Below are 24,120 nucleotides of genomic sequence, written 5' to 3' on the forward strand. Positions count from 1 at the left end.
ACCACAGTTTGAAAATGCGCCTTGTGTATTCTACTATTTTAACTTGCAACAGTAAATTGAGACCCTGACCTGAGTTTGTTTTATTGATCTGTGGGCCACCAGTTGCCCCTTCCTGGCCTAGTTGAATATCATATGATTACTATACCGTAACCATAAGCAACCAGTTTCACCCCTCTGCACATCTGTAGTCATATTGTCACACCCACACACAGTCTGCCACTCGTCTTACCATGTCATACAAATACATTCTCTTCTGCCGTGCTGGAGGCAGGCCATACAAATGAGTCCTGTCCACCTGTCCTGCTGCTTACACACTGGTAGCTACACACACTGTTGGAATCTGCATATGCATGATGTGGATGTGGTACATTTCCATCAGGTGAAACAGCTTTCTTGCCAGGATGAATCACCATGTCGTGTTAAATGACCATTTCTGTGTATGCTATGCATTGTAAAGAAAATTATATTATTTCGTAACATGAAGCAAGTGTTCTTTAATCTTCGTTCACTTCCCGACTATTTCCAGTGAACTTCCACTTTAACGTTTAGGCTGTCTCGTTGCCTGAAAGCAGCTTCAAATGGTGGTCTTTTTCACCTCTCTCTGTCTGCATTTTCTGGGCCTAGCTTTTGTGTCAAGTCCTCACTGGTTGGCCCACTGTTGACACAAAGATGGGAGTCCCCTGTCAACACAGCACGGTTGGCTGCAGGTGGATCCCAAGCTTGATGTCCTGGAGGGCCTTGGGGTGAGGGAGGGGTGTTTTTCTAATGAAAAGCAGCGCTATTCCCTGAACACATTGGGCTTTGTTGTTCCTTTGTCTTGCCGTGTCATTTTAATCAAAGTGTGACAGTCATTGTGTGAGTTGCAGCTGATTGACATCCCTGAGTTTGTTTTCTATTATTTAACTGTTATGTTGTTGCACATTATACAACTTGCAATGTCTGTTTTTTATATCTTTGTTGTTGATTATGACAACATGGTGATCATTTCTTGTTCTCATGTCATGAGAAACTTTGCTTGTTGTTCAAGGATCCACCACTGTCATGTGTTGTAAGTTGCTTAGGCTGCCATAACTCTGTGATTAGTTAAGGCTAGTGACAACTTCTGCAGGTTTTACCACCAGTGTTAGGGGGGAGGGGGGATCTTTCTCCCTCTGTTTTCCTCTCGTGCGCGTGCTTGTATTTTCCATTTGTTGACAGCTAGAAAACAACCCCTCTGCTCTGACTGTTCCCTCTCCAGCCAGAGTGAAGCACCAGGCCAGACAGGCGTCTCTCTGAGGCACACTGAACACTGCTTTACTGCTTCCTGTAGGTCAGAGGTCACAAAACAGTCCACCCTGGCCTGTGATTATTAGGGGTGCCCATTGGAGGGGAGGGTTAAGGCGGAGTTAATCATCTCATCTGTTGTCAACAAGGGGAAAAGAGAGGGAGAAATACCGTTGAAGTTTTCCATAGACACTAAGGATATCTTATCCTCCCCGAATCCTGATCTTTAAGTGAGAGCTCACTTGTAGCCACAATGCCGAGTTTGTTTTTCAGTCTAACTTTATTGTAACCTTGTAGTCAGGTACTCACACTGTCTGGTTCCGGTGTGGCTTAATTGGTAGAGCAGGGCACTTGCAATGCCAGGGTTGTGGGTTTGATTTCCACTGAGGGACCAGTATGAACAAATATGAAAATGTTTGCTCTAGATAAGAGCGTCTGCAAAATAACTTAAATGTTGTAGTCCAGGACTCACACCGTCTGTCTCGAATTAATGGGGGAGATGGTACCGTTTCATTTCATAACTTGGAGGGAAACCAGTTAACTGACCTAAGGTCATTCATTATCTGACCCTGCCTTGCGTGCTAATCCACAGACAGACTGGAAGTGCCCGTCAGCGCTGGTCTGGGTTCAGTTAGTTTGCTTTGCTCTGTAATTAAGGCGTGAATCCTAAGTCAAATGTTTGCTTTTTAAGTGGAAGTTAGGATTCACCCCTAAGCAAGCCTAAAGGGTGAGGATTGGCCATCTGATCCTGAACCTGTCGTTAAAAGAAGGTTCCTTCTGGGATGCGTGCTTCACTGCACTAAACCTCCATGTGTGGGTTCCGTATTTCCTTGGCAACCTGTTTTTTTTACTATGGCAACAGGATAAACACCATCCTCTCAGGGTGGTCTGGAGTGATATATTCTGGAGAAAGTGACTAGTTACACTAGTCACTGCTAGTGTAAATTGCAATGTCATTATTGAGGCCTGTAATGACAGTTATTCTTTGTCTCTCTGATTTGACTAGTGGCACGTTCTGTGTCGAAACAGGCAGCTTTCTGTCCTCCTCTCTGCATTCTTCCTCTCCTTTCCAGGACCGCTTTTAGGGAAAACAGAAAGGGAGTTTGGTTTCCTGCTGCCCTCTCAGAGAGAGAGAGGTGTGGGATTATAGATTGAGCAAGGCAGTTATGTTTGGGATGTGTTGCCAAAACAATGTCAGTGTACGAGAGGTGGTGAAGGCAGGATTAACAGGAATTGGTCTATACAGTGTTGTTGTGTCGGGGGGGGGGGGGGGGATACGACCTATACGTTGTTGTGTCAGGGGGGATACGACCTATACGTTGTTGTGTCAGGGGGGATACGACCTATACATTGTTGTTGTGTCGGGGGGGGATACGACCTATACATTGTTGTTGTGTCAGGGGGGGGATACGACCTATACGTTGTTGTGTCAGGGGGGGGGGATACAACCTATACGTTATTGTGTCGGGGGGGATACGACCTATACGTTGTTGTGTCGGGGGGGATACGACCTATACGTTGTTGTGTCGGGGGGGGATACGACCTATACGTTATTGTGTCAGGGGGGGATACGACCTATATGTTGTTGTTGTCAGGGGGGGGATACGACCTATACGTTGTTGTTGTTGTCAGGGGGGGGGGATACGACCTATACGTTGTTGTCAGGGGGGGGATACGACCTATACGTTGTTGTGACGGGGGGGGGGGGGGAATACAACCTATACGTTGTTGTTGTTGTTGTCAGGGGGGGGAATACAACCTATACGTTGTTGTTGTTGTCAGGGGGGGGGGGGATACGACCTATACGTTATTGTGTCAGGGGGGGATACGACCTATACGTTGTTGTGTCAGGGGGGATACGACCTATACGTTGTTGTGTCAGGGGGGATACGACCTATACATTGTTGTTGTGTCGGGGGGGGATACGACCTATACATTGTTGTTGTGTCAGGGGGGGGATACGACCTATACGTTGTTGTGTCAGGGGGGGGGGATACAACCTATACGTTATTGTGTCGGGGGGGATACGACCTATACGTTGTTGTGTCGGGGGGGATACGACCTATACGTTGTTGTGTCGGGGGGGGATACGACCTATACGTTATTGTGTCAGGGGGGGATACGACCTATATGTTGTTGTTGTCAGGGGGGGGATACGACCTATACGTTGTTGTTGTTGTCAGGGGGGGGGATACGACCTATACGTTGTTGTCAGGGGGGGGATACGACCTATACGTTGTTGTGACGGGGGGGGGGGGGAATACAACCTATACGTTGTTGTTGTTGTTGTCAGGGGGGGGAATACAACCTATACGTTGTTGTTGTTGTCAGGGGGGGGGGGATACGACCTATACGTTATTGTGTCAGGGGGGGATACGACCTATACGTTGTTGTGTCAGGGGGGATACGACCTATACGTTGTTGTGTCAGGGGGGGGGGATACGACCTATACGTTATTGTGTCAGGGGGATACGACCTATACGTTGTGTCAGGGGGGATACGACCTATACGTTGTTGTTGTGTCAGGGGGATACGACCTATACGTTGTGTCAGGGGGGATACGACCTATACGTTGTTGTTGTTGTGTCAGGGGGGATACGACCTATACGTTGTTGTTGTTGTGTCGGGGGGATGTGACCTATACGTTGTTGTTGTGTCGGGGGGGGATACGACCTATACGTTGTTGTTGTGTCAGGGGGGATACGACCTATACGTTGTTGTTGTGTCAGGGGGGGATACGACCTATACGTTGTTGTTGTGTCGGGGGGGATACGACCTATACGTTGTTGTTGTTGTGTCGGGGGGATACGACCTATACGTTGTTGTTGTGTCAGGGGGGGATACGACCTATACGTTGTTGTTGTGTCAGGGGGGGATACGACCTATACGTTGTTGTTGTGTCAGGGGGGGGATACGACCTATACGTTGTTGTTGTGTCAGTGGGGGGATACGACCTATACGTTGTTGTTGTGTCAGGGGGGGGGGGGGGGATACTGCCAATACGTTGTTGTTGTGTCGGGGGGGGGGGGGGGGGGGGATACTGCCTATACGTTGTTGTTGTGTCGGGGGGGGGGGGATACTGCCTATACGTTGTTGTTGTGTCGGGGGGGGGGGGGGGGATACTGCCTATACGTTGTTGTTGTGTCAGGGGGGGGGGGATACTGCCTATACGTTGTGTCGGGGGGGGGATACGACCTATACGTTGTTGTTGTGTCAGGGGGGATACGACCTATACGTTGTTGTTGTGTCGGGGGGGGATACTGCCTATACGTTGTTGTTGTGTCGGGGGGATACGACCTATACGTTGTTGTTGTGTCAGGGGGGGATACTGCCTATACGTTGTTGTTGTGTCAGGGGGGGATACTGCCTATACGTTGTTGTTGTGTCAGGGGGGATACGACCTATACGTTGTTGTTGTGTCAGGGGGGGATACTGCCTATATGTTGTGTCATTGAGGGGGATACTGCCTATACGTTGTTGTTGTGTCGGGGGGATACGACCTATACGTTGTTGTTGTGTCAGGGGGGGATACTGCCTATACGTTGTTGTTGTGTCAGGGGGGGATACTGCCTATACGTTGTTGTTGTGTCGGGGGGATACTGCCTATACGTTGTTGTTGTGGGGGGGGGGGAAATACGGCCTATATGTTGTTGTTGTGTCAGGGGGGGGATACTGCCTATACGTTGTGTCGGGGGGGGGATACGACCTATACGTTGTTGTGTCAGGGGGGATACGACCTATACGTTGTTGTTGTGTCAGGGGGGGATACGACCTACACGTTGTTGTGTCGGGGGGGGATACGACCTATACGTTGTTGTTGTGTCGGGGGGATACGACCTATACGTTGTTGTTGTGTCAGGGGGGGATACGACCTATACGTTGTTGTTGTGTCAGGGGGGGATACGACCTATACGTTGTTGTTGTGTCAGGGGGGGATACGACCTATACGTTGTTGTTGTGTCAGGGGGGATACGACCTATACGTTGTTGTTGTGTCAGGGGGGGATACGACCTATACGTTGTTGTTGTGTCAGGGGGGGATACGACCTATACGTTGTTGTTGTGTCAGGGGGGGATACGACCTATACGTTGTTGTTGTGTCAGGGGGGATACGACCTATACGTTGTTGTTGTGTCAGGGGGGGATACGACCTATACGTTGTTGTTGTGTCGGGGGGATACGACCTATACGTTGTTGTTGTGTCAGGGGGGGGATACGACCTATACGTTGTTGTTGTGTCAGGGGGGGATACGACCTATACTTTGTTGTTGTGTCAGGGGGGGGGGGGGGGGGGGGGATGTGACCTATACGTTGTTGTTGTGTCGGGGGGGGATACGACCTATACTTTGTTGTTGTGTCAGGGGGGGATACGACCTATACTTTGTTGTTGTGTCAGGGGGGGATACGACCTATACTTTGTTGTTGTGTCAGGGGGGGGGGGGGGGGGGGGATGTGACCTATACGTTGTTGTTGTGTCGGGGGATACGACCTATACTTTGTTGTTGTGTCAGGGGGGGGGGGGGGGGGGGATGTGACCTATACGTTGTTGTTGTGTCGGGGGGGGATACGACCTATACTTTGTTGTTGTGTCAGGGGGGATACGACCTATACGTTGTTGTTGTGTCAGGGGTGGATACGACCTATACGTTGTTGTTGTGTCAGGGGGGGATACGACCTATACGTTGTTGTTGTGTCAGGGGGGGGGGGGGGGGGGATGTGACCTATACGTTGTTGTTGTGTCAGGGGGGGATACGACCTATACGTTGTTGTTGTGTCGGGGGGGGATACGACCTATACTTTGTTGTTGTGTCAGGGGGGGATACGACCTATACGTTGTTGTTGTGTCAGGGGGGGATACGACCTATACGTTGTTGTTGTGTCAGGGGGGGATACGACCTATACGTTGTTGTTGTGTCAGGGGGGGATACGACCTATACGTTGTTGTTGTGTCGGGGGGGGATACGACCTATACGTTGTTGTTGTGTCAGGGGGGGGGATACGACCTATACGTTGTTGTTGTGTCAGGGGGGGATACTGCCTATATGTTGTTGTTGTGTCACGGGGGATACTGCCTATACGTTGTGTCAGGGGGGGATACTGCCTATACGTTGTTGTGTCATAGGTGGATACGGTCTATTTTATAATTTTTCCCTTTTATATGTATATCATAGACAGACCATTCGGACCTTTCACTAACTGAAATCTGCCACAAACAAGCAAACAGACTTTGATCTGCACCACTATTTTGTCCCCTTGTTGTTGTTTCCAAATGTCACTCACCAAGACATACTAACTCAAGTATTCTCATAATCAAGTAGATTAGATTAGAGACACGCTAAAGATGCCTCTAAAGGATGATGCCGAGGATGTCTGTCTCCTGTCTACCTCAAGGCTAAGTGACGCCAACCAATGGACCCTCGTCAAATGTAGTGCACTATATAGGGAATAGGGTGTCATTTGAGTCCCGTCACTTAGACTGGTTTAGTGGCATCATGATATCCTGCTGGGATGGGATTATTCTATTAATGTCCCCTTCCATTACCAGTCACCATGGCAACCTCTTCCCTTCTTTGAAGCCGCCCACCGCAACACAAAGAACAGTACAGTAGGCCTACACTGCAGACTGTGAGACAGCAGACACTGTCCTTCACAAACACAAATGAAGTCTTTTAAACTAAACGTTTAAACTGTGAAGGTGTAAATTGAGGCACGTTATTGGTAAACACTAATTAGGGTTGAACAGAGCTCACTTTCAGGAACCCCAGTTTCCCTCCATAGTGGATAAAATGACGTGGCTGCAGGTCTTTATCCAGCATCAAAGCTTGGACTAAAGCTTGGCTCTGATACTACACATACTGGCACAGTCTCATACATATGTGTGTGGGCATGCGAGCAAGTGTTTGTGTGAGAAACGCACAGTAGAGCTCCTCAGAGCCCCCAATAGACAGCATTTCCCTTCTGTGTAGAGGTGTATCTGAAGGTGTCCGTCGTACTAACTGTAATCTGGGTGTACGAAGAGAACGCTGACAGCTCAGGGAGCTAACCAGATAGCTACTGAACCCTTTGAGTCTGTAGTTACAAACACATGTAATGAACACACTAGCCTAGGCCTCTTGACTGGCATCCTTGCACACGCTATTGCTTTTCTCTCTTCTCTAACGGCCTACCATTTTGTTCCGGGACTGCCCTGATGCAGCGTCGATACTAAGTGTTGAGTGAGTGTTAAGGTTTCTTCTGCCTTCTTTCCCCCTCTGAACAGCATCCAGCTCGCTCTGCAGAAAATGAGGCTGAAGAAACCTCTCACCCCCTCTCCTCCCTCTCCTCCCTCTATCTTCTCCCTCGATGCAAACAGCCTTTAATGATTTATGGAAAGAGTGCTGTGGATCTGGAGTAGTGGCAGGGTGGTGGTGGTGGTGGTGGGAGGTGGGGTGGGGCAGACAGCAGTTTGGGGCGTGTTCAGTACTTCACTACATTTTGGGTTGAGAAAATGACCTCACTTTGGCTGCAAAGCTGAATGTTAAATAGCTGTTTTCTGAGCTGGTTTAAATAGCTGATGAGCTTAATCGCTCTGATTAAAGAAACAATGTAACTTAAAACCTATTGTGAATATAGTCTCTCATTGAGGGGTAGTGAAGAGGAGGAAAAAATGCTAATTACTAATCGCAATATTATTTTGGACGATAAGTTATATTTAATTTTGACTCCAGGTATTTTTGCTAGGTACCGTTTGCTGACGATAGTCGGCTGTACCTCCGCCAATACTCAGGTATTTTTCATCCTATAGCTCGTTCTCCATCTTTTTTTTAAAATGGTGAGCCAACATGTTTTCAGCACTTATTTCCTATGACTGATCATCTCGTTTTATAATGCTCTCTCTCTTGTCTATCTGCATCAGACATAGAGTTAGCAATATGTTTGGAACATCAAATCGCAAAAAAATGTGCAGTATTGACAATACACAGAATTGTGAGAATCGCAATACATATCGTATCGACACCTAAGTATCATGATAATATCGTATTGTGAGGTTCACAGTTTTCTTTTCTTTGTTCGGGCACATGCTATGAAGGCTCCAGAACAATGACGTTGTACACAATTGTGCACAATTTTCTGGACCCGTTTTGGCTCGTGAGCATTACTTTCAAAACTACTGGCTGAAATTAGACAAAACCTTTTAAGAGGCTCAATCACTTTAATTCACTGGTTTTAAAATACATTTTGTATGCCTTTTTTTTTTTTTTGAAATGTTTTATTTTATTTGACTAGGCATGTCAGTTAAGAACAAATTCTTATTTACAATAAAGGCCTACCCCGGCGACACTGGGGCAATTGTGCACCGCCCTATGTGACTCCCAATCACAGCCGGATGTGATATAGCCTGGATTCGAACCAGGGACTGTAGTGACACCTCTTATGCTGACATGCAGTGCCTTAGACCGGTGCACCACTCGGGGGTATGTACAGTATTAAAGTATATCAGGATTTCATTCTGTGTTGAAACCTTTAAGAATTCATAAAAAATACAAAAGGACATTGGCAAAGGTGTTCAAAAATCAACTTTTCTCTATCTTGCCCCCCAACCCAAACTGAGAAGGCTCACTATACATGGGAGGGGATCACTACATATTTGGGAGAGACCATGTGCCCTGGGGAGAGAGGGGTGGAGAACAAATCTTTGAAACGGTAGGATTACATGGCAAATTAGTATGTTAAACTGCCTGAAACAAAGACATCCATTGTGGTAATGGAATAGGATTAGCTCTCTAGAGTGCGCAGGAAATCTTCAATTGGTAGAAAGGGGTTGTTCTGAGACTGGCATGTCAGCAAATGGATTTCATTCTGGGCTTGACACCTGTGTGCTTAATACATTATTACAGACAGCCTTAAATGACAAGGAGGAACGAATTTGAGGATAAAATGTTTGATAACGTGTTGGCTCCTTTTTCTCTCTTCTTCAACCAAAACAAAAGAGGCTTAAACCTAAAAGCTTATTTTAAATTGTTTAAATTGTTTGAATTTGTGTATTTGTGTATTATATCATGTCACGCAAACAGATTTTGAGTGAATTTAAAGCTAGGCCTATGTTACTGTTGCTATTGTTTTATACAGTTACACTATCAAAATATTATTTTTGAATGATATATAGATATTTGTCTCCAAGTATCGATTTGTAAATAAAATAGGTTTTTATTTTTTACTTTAAGTAGCGTTAGCTAGCTCTAGTCGGCTGTACTGTACCTGTGCTAAATCTCCAGTATTGTTTCATCTAATAGCTTGTTCTCCATTTTAAATAGTGAGCCTGTTTTCAGCACTTTTATTTCCATGATTGATCAGAACTCGTTATGTCATGCGCTCTCGTCTCTCTGCAGCAGACACACTCAGTATACAAAACATTAAGAACACCTGTTCTTTCCGTGACAGACTGACCAAGGGAAAGCCATGATCCCTTATTGATATCACCTGTTAAATCCACATCAATCAGTGAAGATGAAAGGGAGGAGTCAGGTTAAAGAAGGAGTTTTAAGCCTTGAGACAACTGAGACATGGATTGTGTATCTGTGCCATTCAGAGGATGAATGGACAAGACAAAAGAATGTCTTTGAACGGGGCATGGGTAGTAGATGCTAGGCACACGGGTTTGTGTCAAGAACTACAATGCTGCTGGGTTTTTCACAGTCAACAGTTTCCCGTGTGTGTCAAGAATGGTGGTGGGGGCACATAAGTATCATGATAATTAGAGGTTGACCGATTTTAATCGGAATGGCCAATGTTTTTAAATTAGGGCTGATTTCAAGTTTTCCTAACAATTGGAAATCGTTTTTTTTTTTTACACCTTTATTTAATCATAATTTAACTAGGCAAGTCAGTTAAGAACACATTCTTAGTTTCATTGACGGCCTAGGAACTGCCTTGTTCAGGGGCAGAACGACAGATTTTCACCTTGTCAGCTCGGGGGATTCAATCTTGCAACCTTACAGTTAACTAGTCCAACGCTCTAACCACCTGCCTCTCATTGCACTCTACAAGGAGCCTGCCTGTTACGCGAATGCAGTAAGCCAAGGTAAGTTGCTAGCTAGCATTAAACTTAGCTTATAAAAAACAATCAATAAATCATAATCACTAGTTAACTACACATGGTTGATGATATTACTAGTTTATCTAGCGTGTCCTGCGTTGCATATAATCGATGCGGTGCGTATTCGCGAAAAAGGACAGTCGTTGCTCCAATGTGTTCCTAACCCTAAACATCAATGCCTTTCTTAAAATCAATACACAGAAGTATATATTTTTAAACCTGCATATTTAGCTCAATGAAATCCAGGTTAGCAGGCAATATTAACCAGGTGAAATTGTGTCACTTCTCTTGCGTTCATTGCACGCAGAGTCAGGGTATATGCAACAGTTTGGATCACCTAATTCTCCAGAATTGTATGTAATTATGACATAACATTGAAGGTTGTGTAATGTAACAGGAATATTTAGACTTATGGATGCCACCTGTTAGATAATATACGGAACGGTTCCGTATTTCACTGAAAGAATAAACGTCTTGTTTTCGAGATGATAGTTTCTGGATTCGACCATATAAATGACCTAAGGCTCGTATTTCTGTGTGTTATTATTTTATAATTAAGTCTATAATTTGATAGAGCAGTCTGACTGAGCGATGGTAGGCAGCAGCAGGCTTGTAAGCATTCATTCAAACAGCACTTTCGTGCGTTTTGCCAGCAGCTCTTCATTGTGCTTCAAGCATTGCGCTGTTTATGACTTCAAGCCCATCAACTCCCGAGATTAGGCTGGTGTAACCGATGTGAAATGACTAGCTAGTTAGCAGGGTGCGCGCTAATAGCGTTTCAAACGTCACTCGCTCTGAGACTTGGAGTAGTTGTTCCTCTTGCTCTGCATGGGTAACGCTGCTTCCAGAGTGGCTGTTGTCGATGTGTTCCTGGTTCGAGCCCAGGTAGGGGCGAGGAGAGGGACGGAAGCTATACTGTTACACTGGCAATACTAAAGTGCCTATAAAAACATCCAATAGTCAAAGGTATATGAAATACAAATGGTATAATAGAGAGAAATAGTCCTATAATTCCTATAATAATTACAACCTAAAACTTCTTACCTGGGAATATTGAAGACTCATGTTAAAAGGAACCACCAGCTTTCATATGTTCTCATGTTCTGGGCAAGGAACTTAAATGTTAGCTTTCTTACATGACACATATTGCACTTTTACTTTCTTCTCCAACACTTTGTTTTTGCATTATTTAAACCAAATTGAACATGTTTCATTATTTATTTGAGGCTAAATTGTTTCTATTGATGTATTATATTAAGTTAAAATAAGTGTTCATTCAATATTGTTGTAATTGTCATTATTACAAATAAATAAATAAAAATCGGCCGATTTAATCGGTATCGGCGTTGAAAAATCATAATCGCCTCTAGTGATAATATCTTACCGGGAGGACCCTGACAATTCCCAGCCCTAACTGTTGCCCCCGCTCACTGTCTTCTCTGCCACGTTGTCAAATATGGATGATTCTACAGAATCCTAATACTTCTTTAAAATAGAGCTTGCTCTGTTAATGTTTTTATTTCACAGTAGAACCAGCTCCTAGAATCATAACCATTTCATTTATCTGGCCTACTGGTTGATGTTCTGCTGACCTTGTTTACCCCACTGTCTATTTCATGCAGGCTTATAAAACAGGAGTGTTTGGCATTGGTCTTCCACCCCTGCCTTGTACCATGTCATAACCCTGTGTTACTGTTATCTAGCGGACATCCCATGACCTTCAGGCAGGGCTTACCTCTTCTCCCATCCCTACGTCTCTCCATCCCTCCCTCTGTCCAGCAGGCTGTGTAATCCTGTAGTAGGTTTGGTCGTTGGGGGTAATGGTGGGATCCAGTGTCACACAGACACAGTGAGTGCACTGTGCACCGACCACAACATTGTTCTCTGTGCCCACAGGGGACAATACAGTCCTTATATTCACGCAGGAAGGCAGGCCCACTGCCAGGTGCCTTTCTTAGCCGTTAGTTTGACCGTAACAGTGGAGTCCTTTTACCAGAGGAGTTCTGTACACTAAGAATAAACGTCTCCCATTTGTGTAAAATGGCTGGCAGAAGATACAATATACTAGAAGCTGTTACAATATATTGTAAACACTGTATTAGACCTGGTTGGGAATGCAGTGGTATGGTACAGGCAGCATATGTAAACACACAACTGTATGTATTTACCTTCTATATCTTTAGCTCTTTATCTGCCAATCACATTGTTTCTCTTGCCCTCTAGCACAGTCTCTCTTTCTCTCTGGATTTGACATCAGGTTTAATAATCCAGGGCCAGTTGGCCAGCTATAAGGAGGGCATTATAGACATTCAGCATTGGGGCTTAGTGCATCTCTAGCTCACACTCGTACTCCACACACTCACACACACAAATGCGTACAGTGCCATCAGTAAGCATTCATACACATTTGACTTATTCCACATTTTGTTGTTACAGTCTAAAATCAAAATTGATAAAATTGATTTACACAAAATACCCCATAATGACAAAGTGAAAATATGTTTTTAGACACTTTTCAATACATTGGAAAAAGTATCTATTTATCACCCCTTTGCTATGACACTCCAAATGAAGCTCTGGTGCATCCAATTCCCCTAATCATCCTTGAGATGTCACTACAACTTGACTGGAGTCCACCTGTGGCCAAGTTGATTGTTTGGACATGATTTAGAAAGAAACACACCTGTCTAAATATGGTCCAACAGTTGACAGTGTATGTCAGAGCAGAACCTATACCATGAAGTCCCAGGAACTGTCTGTCGATCTCAGAGATATAATTGTGATGAGGCATATATTTGGGGAAGGGTATAAAACCATTTCTAGGGTGTTGAAAGCACATTGGGAAATTGAAAAAATATGGAACTACCCATGCTGTCTGACCAAACTGAGCAACCGGGCAAGAAGGACCTTTGGTCAGGGGAGGTGACCAATGACCACTTTGACAGAACTACAGAGTTCCTTGGCTGAGATGGGAGAACCTGCCAGAAGGACAACAGTCTCTACAGCACTTCACCAATCTGGGATTTATGGGAGAGTGGCCAGATGGAAGCCACGCCTGAGAAAAAGGCACATGACAGCACGACTGGAGTTTGCAAAAAGGCACGTGAAAGACATAAGTATAAAGCAAAAGATTATGTTGTCAGATGAGACAAACATTTTACTCTTTGGCCTGAATGCAAAGCGCTATGTCTGTAGAAAAACCAGGCACAGCTCATCACCTGTTTAACACAGGGCGGCAGGTAGCCTAGTGGTTAGAGCGTTGGACTAGTAACCGAAAGGTTGCAGGTTCGGATCCCTGAGCTGACAAGGTAAAAATCTGTCGTTCTGCCCCTAAAGAAGGCTGTTTCTAGGCCATCATTGAAAATAAGAATTTGTTCTCAACTGACTTACCTAGTTAAATGAAGATAAAAAATAAAAAACACCATCCCTACTGTGAAGCATGGTGGTGGCAGCATCATGCTATGGGGATGCTTTTCAGCAGAAGGAACAATGAATAGAGCCAAATAACGGCACATTTTTGATGAGAACCTGCTTCAGAGTGCAAATGACTGGGGCAAAGATTTACGTTCCAGCAGGACAAGGACCCCAAGCATACAGCCACTGAAATGGCTTCAGAACAAGAATGTGAAAGTCCTTGAGTGGCCCAGCCAAAGCCCAGACTTGAATCCCATTGAAAATCTACGCACTCCATCTAACTTAACAGAATTTGAGATAATCTGCAAGAAAGAATGGGAGAAAATCCCCAAATTCAGATGTGCAAAGCTGATACAGACGAAGACGACTCAAAGCTGAAATCATTGCCAAAGGCGCTTCTACAAAGTATTGAGTCAGGGGTGTGAATACTTATGTAAATGAGATATTTCTGTATTTCATTTTCAATAAATGTGCAAAATGTTCCAAAAACAACATGTTTTCACATGGGGTGTTGCGTGTAGATGTGTGAGAATTAGTTTTATTGAATCCATTTTGAAATCAGGCTGTAACAACGAACTCTGGAATAAGTCAAGGGATATGAATACTTTCTGAAGGCACTGTGTTAAGCCAGCAGGCATGTTTTATGAGTCAGAGTATTGGGTCATAGATTCAGGGTAGCGTTATGACCTAACGTATGAGCTAATGCTTTAGGCCAGGGATGGGCAACTGGCAGCCCACGGACCCAATGTATTTTTTGTGGGGGGCAACTCAGTCGGGGTCTAAACTTAGAATAATAGGTGCAATTTCAAAATTTGGTTGTGCATCAGCAGTCACTCAATGTCAGCAAAACATTTTAGATTGGTAAGTTAGTCTAGCGGACATCTATCTAAACTTGTAGTAAGCATGGTCGAATTACCATTCGGGGTGGGGCCTATTGATAATCAGTTATCATACTTAAAACTGCAAACATTTGCCACCATCCTATGGCAAAATGTGTAGAAATGCAGCAAACTTGCTTTTTTTGAAAAGGCAACATTTTTCTACGCCCCATGGCAAAATGTTCAGAATTGCAGGAAATGAACTAAAGAAAGTTGCTCAAACCCTGCCTTAGTCCGACCGGTTCCTGTTGCTAGACTGGCCTTTTCGTAGACTTGAAAGTGAAGGTAATATGCCATTGTTAACTCCTTGTTTGAAGTGTACATTTTAATATTACAACAACATAAATCAACAGTGGTGTATGTTGCTGTACGTATTGAACACTTACTAAAAACAGCATACCGTTTACATACAGTGCATTCGGAAACTATTCAGACCACATTACTTTTGTTATTTTGTTATGTTACAGACTTATTCTAAAATGGGTTAAAGTGTTTGTTTACCTTAACAATGTACACAATACCACATAATAATAAAAAACAGGAATATCACATTTACATAAGAATGTGCAAAGCTGTCAAGGCAAATGGTGGCTAGATTGGAGAATCTCAAATCTCAAATATATATTGATCTGTTTAACACTTTTTTTGGTTACTACATGATTCCGTACATGTTATTTAATAGTTTTGATGTCATCACTATTATTCTACAATGTAGATAATAGTAAAAAATAAAACCCTTGAATGAGTAGGTGAGTCCAAACTTTTGAAGGGGTACTGTATATAAATGAGCAAACATTTCAAAAACCCTTTTTTTGCTTTGTCATTATAGGGTATTGTGTGTAGATTGATGAGAGAGAAAAATATTGCATCCAGTTTAGAATAAGGCGGTAATGTAACAATTTGGAAAAAGTTAAGGAGTCTGAATACTTTTCAAATGTACTGTAGGTTTTAGGCCAATTACAGTATGTTTGTCTCTTGTTGACTGAATGACATTGTTTCTCTCTATCTCCCCCAGGATTCGTCCTCAACTGGCCCGGGAAAAGATTGAGGGATGTCACATCTGTACGTTTGTGACCCCAGGGGAGCCCCAGGTGATGCTGGGTAAAGACAAGGCCTTTACTTACGACTATGTGTTCGACATGGACTCCTGTCAGGACAGCATCTACGCTAGCTGCACTGAGAAGCTGATCGAGGGCTGCTTCGAAGGATACAACGCCACCATTTTTGCCTATGGCCAGGCAAGTCTCTACACAGCCCTGTCTTGACTGACACCTGGGGCTCCGGGGTCACAAAGTGTTGATATTTGGGTTGAAGGACAGCTCTCTTGTGTATAGCCCAGGGGTCAAATGACCTGGGAAAACTCTGGGCCCTATCTACAGTATGCAGTAGGCTAAAGCAGTTATTCCAGCCATATTCCACTAGTTTGCACTGTGCCTGACATTGTAAGGCTGGTAATTGTGTAATGTAAAACGTCTGTTTGATCAGGACTCAGACTGAACTGGTATGATAATCCTGTGTGCGGTCCTGAAAACTCATTGACCCCTCCAATATTCTTTAAATGTATATATTCAGTATTTTTGTTGAATGCTTTTTAGCTCTTGGAGTGCTTATATAGTTTTTATTAGAGGTCGACCGATTATGATCTTTCAACGCCGATACCGATTATTGGAGGACCCAAAAAAGCCGATACCGATTAATCGGCCAAATTTTTATTTTATTTATTTATTTGTAATAATGACAATTACAACAATACTGAATGAACACTTTTCTTTTACCTTAACATCAATAAAAATCCATTTAGCCCCAAATAATGAAACATGTTCAATTTGGTTTAAATAATGCAAAAACAAAGTGTTGGAGAAGAAAGTAAAAGTGCAATATGTGCCATGTAAGAAAGCTAACGTTTAAGTTCTTTGCTCAGAACATGAGAACAAATGAAAGTTGGTGGTAACTTTTAACATGAGTCTTCAATATTCCCAGGTAAGAAGTTTTAGGTTGTAGTTATTATAAGAATTATAGGACTATTTCTCTCTATTATACCATTTGTATTTCATATACCTTTGACTATTGGATGTTCTTATAGGCACTTTAGTATAGCCAGTGTAACATTATAGCTTCCGTCGCTCTCCTCGCCCCTACCTGGGCTCGAACCAGGAACACATCGACAACAGCCACCCTCGAAGCATCGTTACCCATCGCTCCACAAAAGCCGCGGCCCTTGCAGAGCAAGTGGAACAACTACTCTAAGCACCATCCCTACTGTGAAGCAAGTGACGTCACCGATTTGAAACGCTATTAGCGTGCACCCTGCTAACTAGCTAGCCATTTCACATCGGTTACACCAGCCTAATCTCGGGAGTTGATAGGCTTGAAGTCATAAACAGCTCAATGCTTGAAGCACAGCGAAGAGCTGCTGTCAAACGCACCAAAGTGCTGTTTGAATGAATGCTTACGAGCCTGCTGCTGCCTACCATGGCTCAGTCAGACTGCTCTATCAAATCATAGACTTAATTATAACATAATAACACACAGAAATACGAGCCTTTGGTCATTGATATGGTCAAATCCGGAAACTATAATTTCGAAAATAAAACGGTTATTCTTTCAGTGAAATACGGAACCGTTCCGTATTTTATCTAACGGGTGGCATCCCTAAGTCTAAATATTGCTGTTACATTGTACAACCTTCAATGTTATGTCATAATTATGTACAATTCTGGCAAATTAATTACGGTCTTTGTTAGGAATAAATTAACTTCACACAGTTCACAACGAGCCAGGCGGCCCAAACTGCTGCATATACTGCTTGCACGGAACGCAAGATGAGTGACACAATTTCCCTAATTATAAGAAATGTATATTAGCAGGCAATATTAACTAAATATGCAGGTTTAAAACCATATACTTGTGTATTGATTTTAAAGAAAGGCATTGATGTTTATGGTTAGGTTTGGTGCAACGACAGTGCTAAATCATCACCCGTTTGGCGAAGTAGGCTGTGATTCGATAAGAAATTAACAGGCACCGCATCGATTATATGCAACGCAGGACACGCTAGATAAACTAGTAATATCATCAACCATGTATAGTTAATTAGTGATTATGTTAAGATTGATTGTTTTTTATAAGATAAGTTTAATGCTAGCTAGCAACTTACCTTGGCTTCTTGCTGCCCTCACGTAACAGGTAGTCAGCCTGCCATGCAGGATCCTCATGGAGTGCAATGTAAGGCAGGTGGTTAGAGCGTTGGACTAGTAACTGTAAGGTTGCAAAAACGAATCCCCGAGCTGACAAGGTAAAAATCTGTCGTTCTGCCCCTGAACAAGGCAGTTAACCCACCGTTCCTAGGCCGTCATTGAAAATAAGAATGTGTTCTTAACTGACTTGCCTAGTTAAATAAAGGTGTTTTAAAAAATTTTAAAAATTAAAAATTCGTCCAAATCGGTTTCCGATTGTTATGAAAACTTGAAATCGGCCCTAGTTAATCGGCTATTCCGATTAATCGGTCAACCTCTAGTTTTTATAAAAGGTTTCTGAGAGTATTGGAGGTGCTTCTGTCATTGCTAGCCCTCACAAAGCTCTCTGAATCTGTAGTAGCACCACTAAAGCACACACTCTATCCCTCTCCCTCTCTTTTCCTATTCAACAGTTCTTACTCCTCATGCAGTTTGGCGGCTGAGCCTCTCTCTCTCATAGGGGCTTCCTAGAACTAAAGTCTGTTTGATGGGAGGGGATTTCAATGCTGGTGGGTCTTAAGTGATGCAGTTAAGTAGGCCTGCACAACTCTTAAGATATTCATTAATGTTTTTATGTGAACTCCTCTCCCCCCCACCCATCTGTTCCACACCACCACTGCTGCAGTGACTGGTGACCTACTTCTTGTCTGTCTCTCTACCATACTGTACAGATGTCCCTGGCTCTCGGTCGCCTGGTTCAGTTTTACCCTGTGTTTTTACTCAGACTAGAGACATTTGGTAGGATATGTGTCTGTCTAGTCTGTGCTGGACTAATTCATCTTTAACACAGTCCCAACAGTTTGACCCAGTCAGCAGAATCCTGGGGTTCTTCCCACTTCGTTATAAGCACAGCAGATTTAAATGAAACTTCAATTAATTAATTAAGTTGAATAAATTAATCTCGTTATCTCTCTCCTTGCTCATCCCCTCCCCCATTCCCCCTCCTTTCCTCGTCCTTATCTTTGCTCCCTCCTCCCCCTCTCTCCCTTCCTCCTCTTTCCATTCCTGCTCCTCTCTCATCCTCCCCTCTTTCTCTCCCCCTCTCTCTTGTCTGCCACCCCATCTTATCCTCCTTTTTTCTTCCCCTTTTCCGTCCTTCATCTTCCTCTTCCTCCTCCTATAGACGGGGTCAGGTAAGACCTACACCATGGGTACAGGGTTTGATGTTAATATCGGGGAAGAGGAGCTGGGCATCATACCCCGGGCGGTCAGCCACCTCTTCAGGGGCATTGAGGAGCGCCAGCAGACCGCTAAAGAGCAGGGACGACCCGTTCCTGAGTTCAAGATCAACGCACAGTTCCTGGAGGTATGGACTACGGAGACACAGAGGCAGGGAATATAGGTAACATTCTACTTGTAAATATGTTATAGAGTGAGCTAGGGACAAAACCACACTCTCCGACACAGAGGATTACTTCAAATAATACATCAACCGTAGGCTGGCACTACGTAAGCCTGACATGGCTGTTTGTGTATTCTTTTTGGTAATCCTCTGTGTCTGAGAGTGTGGTTATGTCTCTATCGCTTAACCTCACTCTATAACATATTTACCAGTAGAATGGGGTTCTTGTAACCAAGAACCCCAGGATTACGTAGCGCCAGCGTCAGTCTATGTGTTGACACGGCACAATTTAACTAGCTCCCATCTCTAGTCTCCTACACACGTTTCTCAGACTGTTGACAGTGGACAGCTGTCAGCGGGTGGGAGCAGGTTCGTTAGGGTCACGGTTTGGGGTGGCAAGGGTTAACACGGGATGACTGCACAGTTGTGTTTGCTTGTCATACTGACAGAAGCCTCATGAGGACAGACTTAGTCTACTCCTTTTTATGACAGAGTAATATACTGTGTCTGTCATAGAAATAGAGTTAGTAGAAAGGATATGGCCGGAAAATCAACAGGATTTTGCTAAATCTACCCAATATTGTAAGCAATGATCACTCCAGCTGCCTCAGAACAGTGAATGGGAATGTCCATTCTACCAATACTAATTCTATGTCCACAGAGAAAACAAACGGATCGATTATCAGCACAAACAAATAACTCACTGTTTAAATGCACACATTAAAGGGATACTTCGTAATTTTCGCCCTTTATCTACTTCCCCAGAGTCAAATTAACTTTGGATGACATTTTTATGTCTCTGCGTGCAGTTTGAAGGAAGTTTCTATCTAGCACTAGCACAATTGCTAACAAGGGTTAGCGCAATGACTGGAAGTCTATGGGTATCTGCTAGCTTGCTATTGGCGGCCATTTAAAATATCTACATATTTTGGCATAACAGTATTAGCATTTAGCAGCTTTAAAACTTATACTCTACCATAATACATGGAAAACCAGATGTTTTGTTTGTATCTTAGGTTTATCCCACATAGCCTCTTATAACAACCAGAGATGGGAATGACTATAGAAATGGGTAACACATCATTTGGGTACTCTATCAGTAGCATGTGGACTGGCAACAGGAAGTTAAACAAATCAACCAAAATAAATGTTGTTACTTGTTCACTCCCCTTCCATAAAACTAGGCACTGGCAGAGCCATTTATTTAGAATATATACTGCTCTGGACCTTAGCCACTAGGACCTTCGCCACTAACACTAAGCTACTGTCGTAGAAAGGTCATTCTTGCTGCCTCCCGAGTGGCGCAGCGGTCTAAGGCACTGCATCACATTGCTTGAGGTGTCACTACAGACTCGGGTTCGATCCCAGGCTGTGTCAAAGCTGGCTGTGATTGGGAGACCCATTTGGTCCCAGCGTCGTCCGGCTGTCTGTCTCTCTCTATAACATAATCAGATGTGATTATGCACAGTTGTGATATCAGAACTCTGGCATAGGATATAAACATACTGTTAGGTGTGATATTTCCATAGAATTTCACCGTGCTGAATTCAGAACGGTAACAAATAAGACTGTAATATTGTATTTCTGTATGTCCCCTGGTTAAGCTTTACAATGAGGAGGTGCTGGATCTGTTTGACTCTACACGGGACCTGGAAGCTCGGGCGCAGAAATCCCACATAAAAATCCACGAGGACGCTAATGGAGGAATCTACACAGTAGGGGTGACCACACGGACGGTAGCCTCCGAGGCAGAGGTGTGTGCATTGGGATGTATAGTCTGGGGGTCCAGAAGAAATGTATGGCTGTGTACATACAATGTAGGACTTTAAAAACAGGAATAACACTGGACATGTTACCGCATAAAATATAATTTACAATCTCGTCTCTGTCTCCTCACCCAGATGATGCAGTGTCTGAAGCTGGGTGCTCTGTGTCGAACCACCGCCAGCACCCAGATGAACGTCCAGAGCTCCCGCTCTCATGCCATCTTCACCATTCACCTGTGCCAAGTCAGAGTCTGTGCATCCGACAATGTACGTACAAGAGCAGATTATTCATTAGCCCGAGGGCCCGTCCCTTTGTGCTGTCTTTCCAACTCCTATCTTATTCCGTATCTACTCTTTCATTGCTATGAGGCGACTCTTGTCACGTGTTACGACACTGTTACGACATGCTATGACAGTGACTGGAGTTACTCCTAACCTTGACATTTTACAGAAATCATATAGCTGCTCAGCTGCTCCTACGCTATCATGTTCTATTATGCTAGTTTAATGTGAATGACATATAGAAAGTAGAGGTCGACCGACATCGGCATGGCTGATTAATTATTGCCGATTTCAAGTTTTCATAACAATCGGTAATCAGCCTTTTTGGACGCCGATTACATTTCAAACCACGAGGAGACTGCGTGGCAGGCTGACCACCTGTTACACGAGTGCAGCAAGGAGCCAAGGTAAGTTGCTGGCTAGCATTAAACTTCCAGTGCCTTGCGAAAGTATTCGGCCCCCTTGAACTTTGCGACCTTTTGCCACATTTCAGGCTTCAAACATAAAGATATAAAACTGTATTTTTTGTGAAGAATCAACAACAACAACACAATCATGATGTGGAATGACATTTATTGGATATTTCAAACTTTTTTAACAAATCAAAAACTGAAAAATTGGGCGTGCAAAATTATTCAGCCCCCTTAAGTTAATACTTTGTAGCGCCACCTTTTGCTGCGATTACAGCTGTAAGTCGCTTGGGGTATGTCTATCAGTTTTGCACATCGAGAGACTGACATTTTTTCCCATTCCTCCTTGCAAAACAGCTCGAGCTCAATGAGGTTGGATGGAGAGCATTTGTGAACAGCAGTTCAGTTCTTTCCACAGATTCTCGATTGGATTCAGGTCTGGACTTTGACTTGGCCATTCTAACACCTGGATATGTTTATTTTTGAACCATTCCATTGTAGATTTTGCTTTATGTTTTGGATCATTGTCTTGTTGGAAGACAAATCTCCGTCCCAGTCTCAGGTCTTTTGCAGACTCCATCAGGTTTTCTTCCAGAATGGTCCTGTATTTGGCTCCATCCATCTTCCCATCAATTTTAACCATCTTCCCTGTCCCTGCTGAAGAAAAGCAGGCCCAAACCATGATGCTGCCACCACCATGTTTGACAGTGGGGATGGTGTGTTCAGGGTGATGAGGCTGTGTTGCTTTTACGCCAAACATAACGTTTTGCATTGTTGCCAAAAAGTTCAATTTTGGTTTCTTCTGACCAGAGCACCTTCTTCCACATGTTTGGTGTGTCTCCCAGGTGGCTTGTGGCAAACTTTAAACGACACTTTTTATGGATATCTTTAAGAAATGGCTTTCTTCTTGCCACTCTTCCATAAAGGCCAGATTTGTGCAATATACGACTGATTGTTGTCCTATGGACAGAGTCTCCCACCTCAGCTGTATATCTCTGCAGTTCATCCAGAGTGATCATGGGCCTCTTGGCTACATCTCTGATCAGTCTTCTCCTTGTGTGAGCTGAAAGTTTAGAGGGACGGCCAGGTCTTGGTAGATTTGCAGAGGTCTGATACTCCTTCCATTTCAATATTATCGCTTGCACAGTGCTCCTTGGGATGTTTAAAGCTTGGGAAATCTTTTTGTATCCAAATCCGGCTTTAAACTTCTTCACAACAGTATCTCGGACCTGCCTGGTGTGTTCCTTGTTCTTCATGATGCTCTCTGCGCTTTTAACGGACCTCTGAGACTATCACAGTGCAGGTGCATTCATACAGAGACTTGATTACACACAGGTGGATTGTATTTATCATCATTAGTCATTTAGGTCAACATTGGATCATTCAGAGATCCTCACTGAACTTCTGGAGAGAGTTTGTTGCACTGAAAGTAAAGGGGCTGAATAATTTTGCACGCCCAATTTTTCAGTTTTTGATTTGTTAAAAAAGTTTGAAATATCCAATAAATGTCTTTCCACTTCATGATTGTGTCCCACTTGTTGTTGATTCTTCACAAAAAAATACAGTTTTATATCTTTATGTTTGAAGCCTGAAATGTGGCAAAAGGTCGCAAAGTTCAAGGGGGCCGAATACTTTCGCAAGACACTGTATCTTATAGAAAACAATCAATCTTCACATATATCACTAGTTGGCTACACATGGTTGATGATATTACTAGTTTAACTAGCTTGTCCTACGTTGCATATAATCAATGCGGTGCCCGTTAATTTATCATCGAATCACAGCCTACTTCAACTTGTAATGATTTAACAAAAGCGCATTCGCGAAAAAGCACATTCGTTGCACAAATGTACCTAACCATAAACATCAATGCCTTTCTTAAAATCAATACACAGAAGTATATATTTTTAAACTACATATTTAGTTAAAGTAAATGCATGTTAGCAGGTAATATTAAACTAGGGAAATTGTGTCACTTCTCTTGCGTTCAGTGCCAGCAGAGTCCAGTTATATGCAGCAGTTTGGGCCGCCTGGCTCGTTGCAAACTGTGTTTCTTCCTAACAAAGACCGTAATTAATTTGCCAGAATTTAACATAATTATGACATAACATTGAAGGTTGTGCAATGTAGCAGCAATATTTTGACTTTAAGAACATCCAATAGTCAAAGGTATATGAAATACAAATGGTATAGAGAGAAATAGTCAACGCGTCATAATTCCTATAATAACTATAACCTAAAACTTCTTAACTGGGAATATTGAAGAACTGGGAATATTGAACCACCAGCCTCCATATGTTCTCATGTTCTGAGCAAGGAACTTAAACATTCGTTTTTTTACATGGCACATATTGCACTTTTACTTTCTTCTCCAACACTTTGTTTTTGCATTATTTAAAGCAAATTGAACATATTTCATTATTTATTTGAGACTAAATAGATTTTATTTATGTA

At 43.4% G+C, this 24,120-nt stretch overlaps 1 protein-coding gene across 10 annotated transcripts in view; it reads left to right on the top strand.

Annotated features, from left to right (window-relative positions):
* LOC110502363 (kinesin-like protein KIF21A) overlaps positions 1–24,120 on the top strand; it is an 81,835-nt gene that overhangs the window by 10,100 nt on the left and 47,615 nt on the right. For all 10 annotated transcript variants that reach the window (XR_016489374.1, XR_016489373.1, XM_036959025.2 and 7 more), the window contains exons 2-5: positions 15,646–15,868; positions 18,990–19,172; positions 20,813–20,962; positions 21,110–21,241. Coding sequence is in view for 8 of the 10 variants with exons in the window: in XM_036959025.2 (XP_036814920.2) it covers positions 15,646–15,868; positions 18,990–19,172; positions 20,813–20,962; positions 21,110–21,241 (688 nt within the window). In the remaining 2 variants the exon portion in view is untranslated. The remainder of the gene's footprint in view (positions 1–15,645; positions 15,869–18,989; positions 19,173–20,812; positions 20,963–21,109; positions 21,242–24,120) is intronic.

The sequence above is a fragment of the Oncorhynchus mykiss genome, chromosome 2 (assembly GCF_057628025.1).
Source record: "Oncorhynchus mykiss isolate SJ-2025 chromosome 2, ASM5762802v1, whole genome shotgun sequence".
NCBI lineage: Eukaryota > Metazoa > Chordata > Actinopteri > Salmoniformes > Salmonidae > Oncorhynchus > Oncorhynchus mykiss.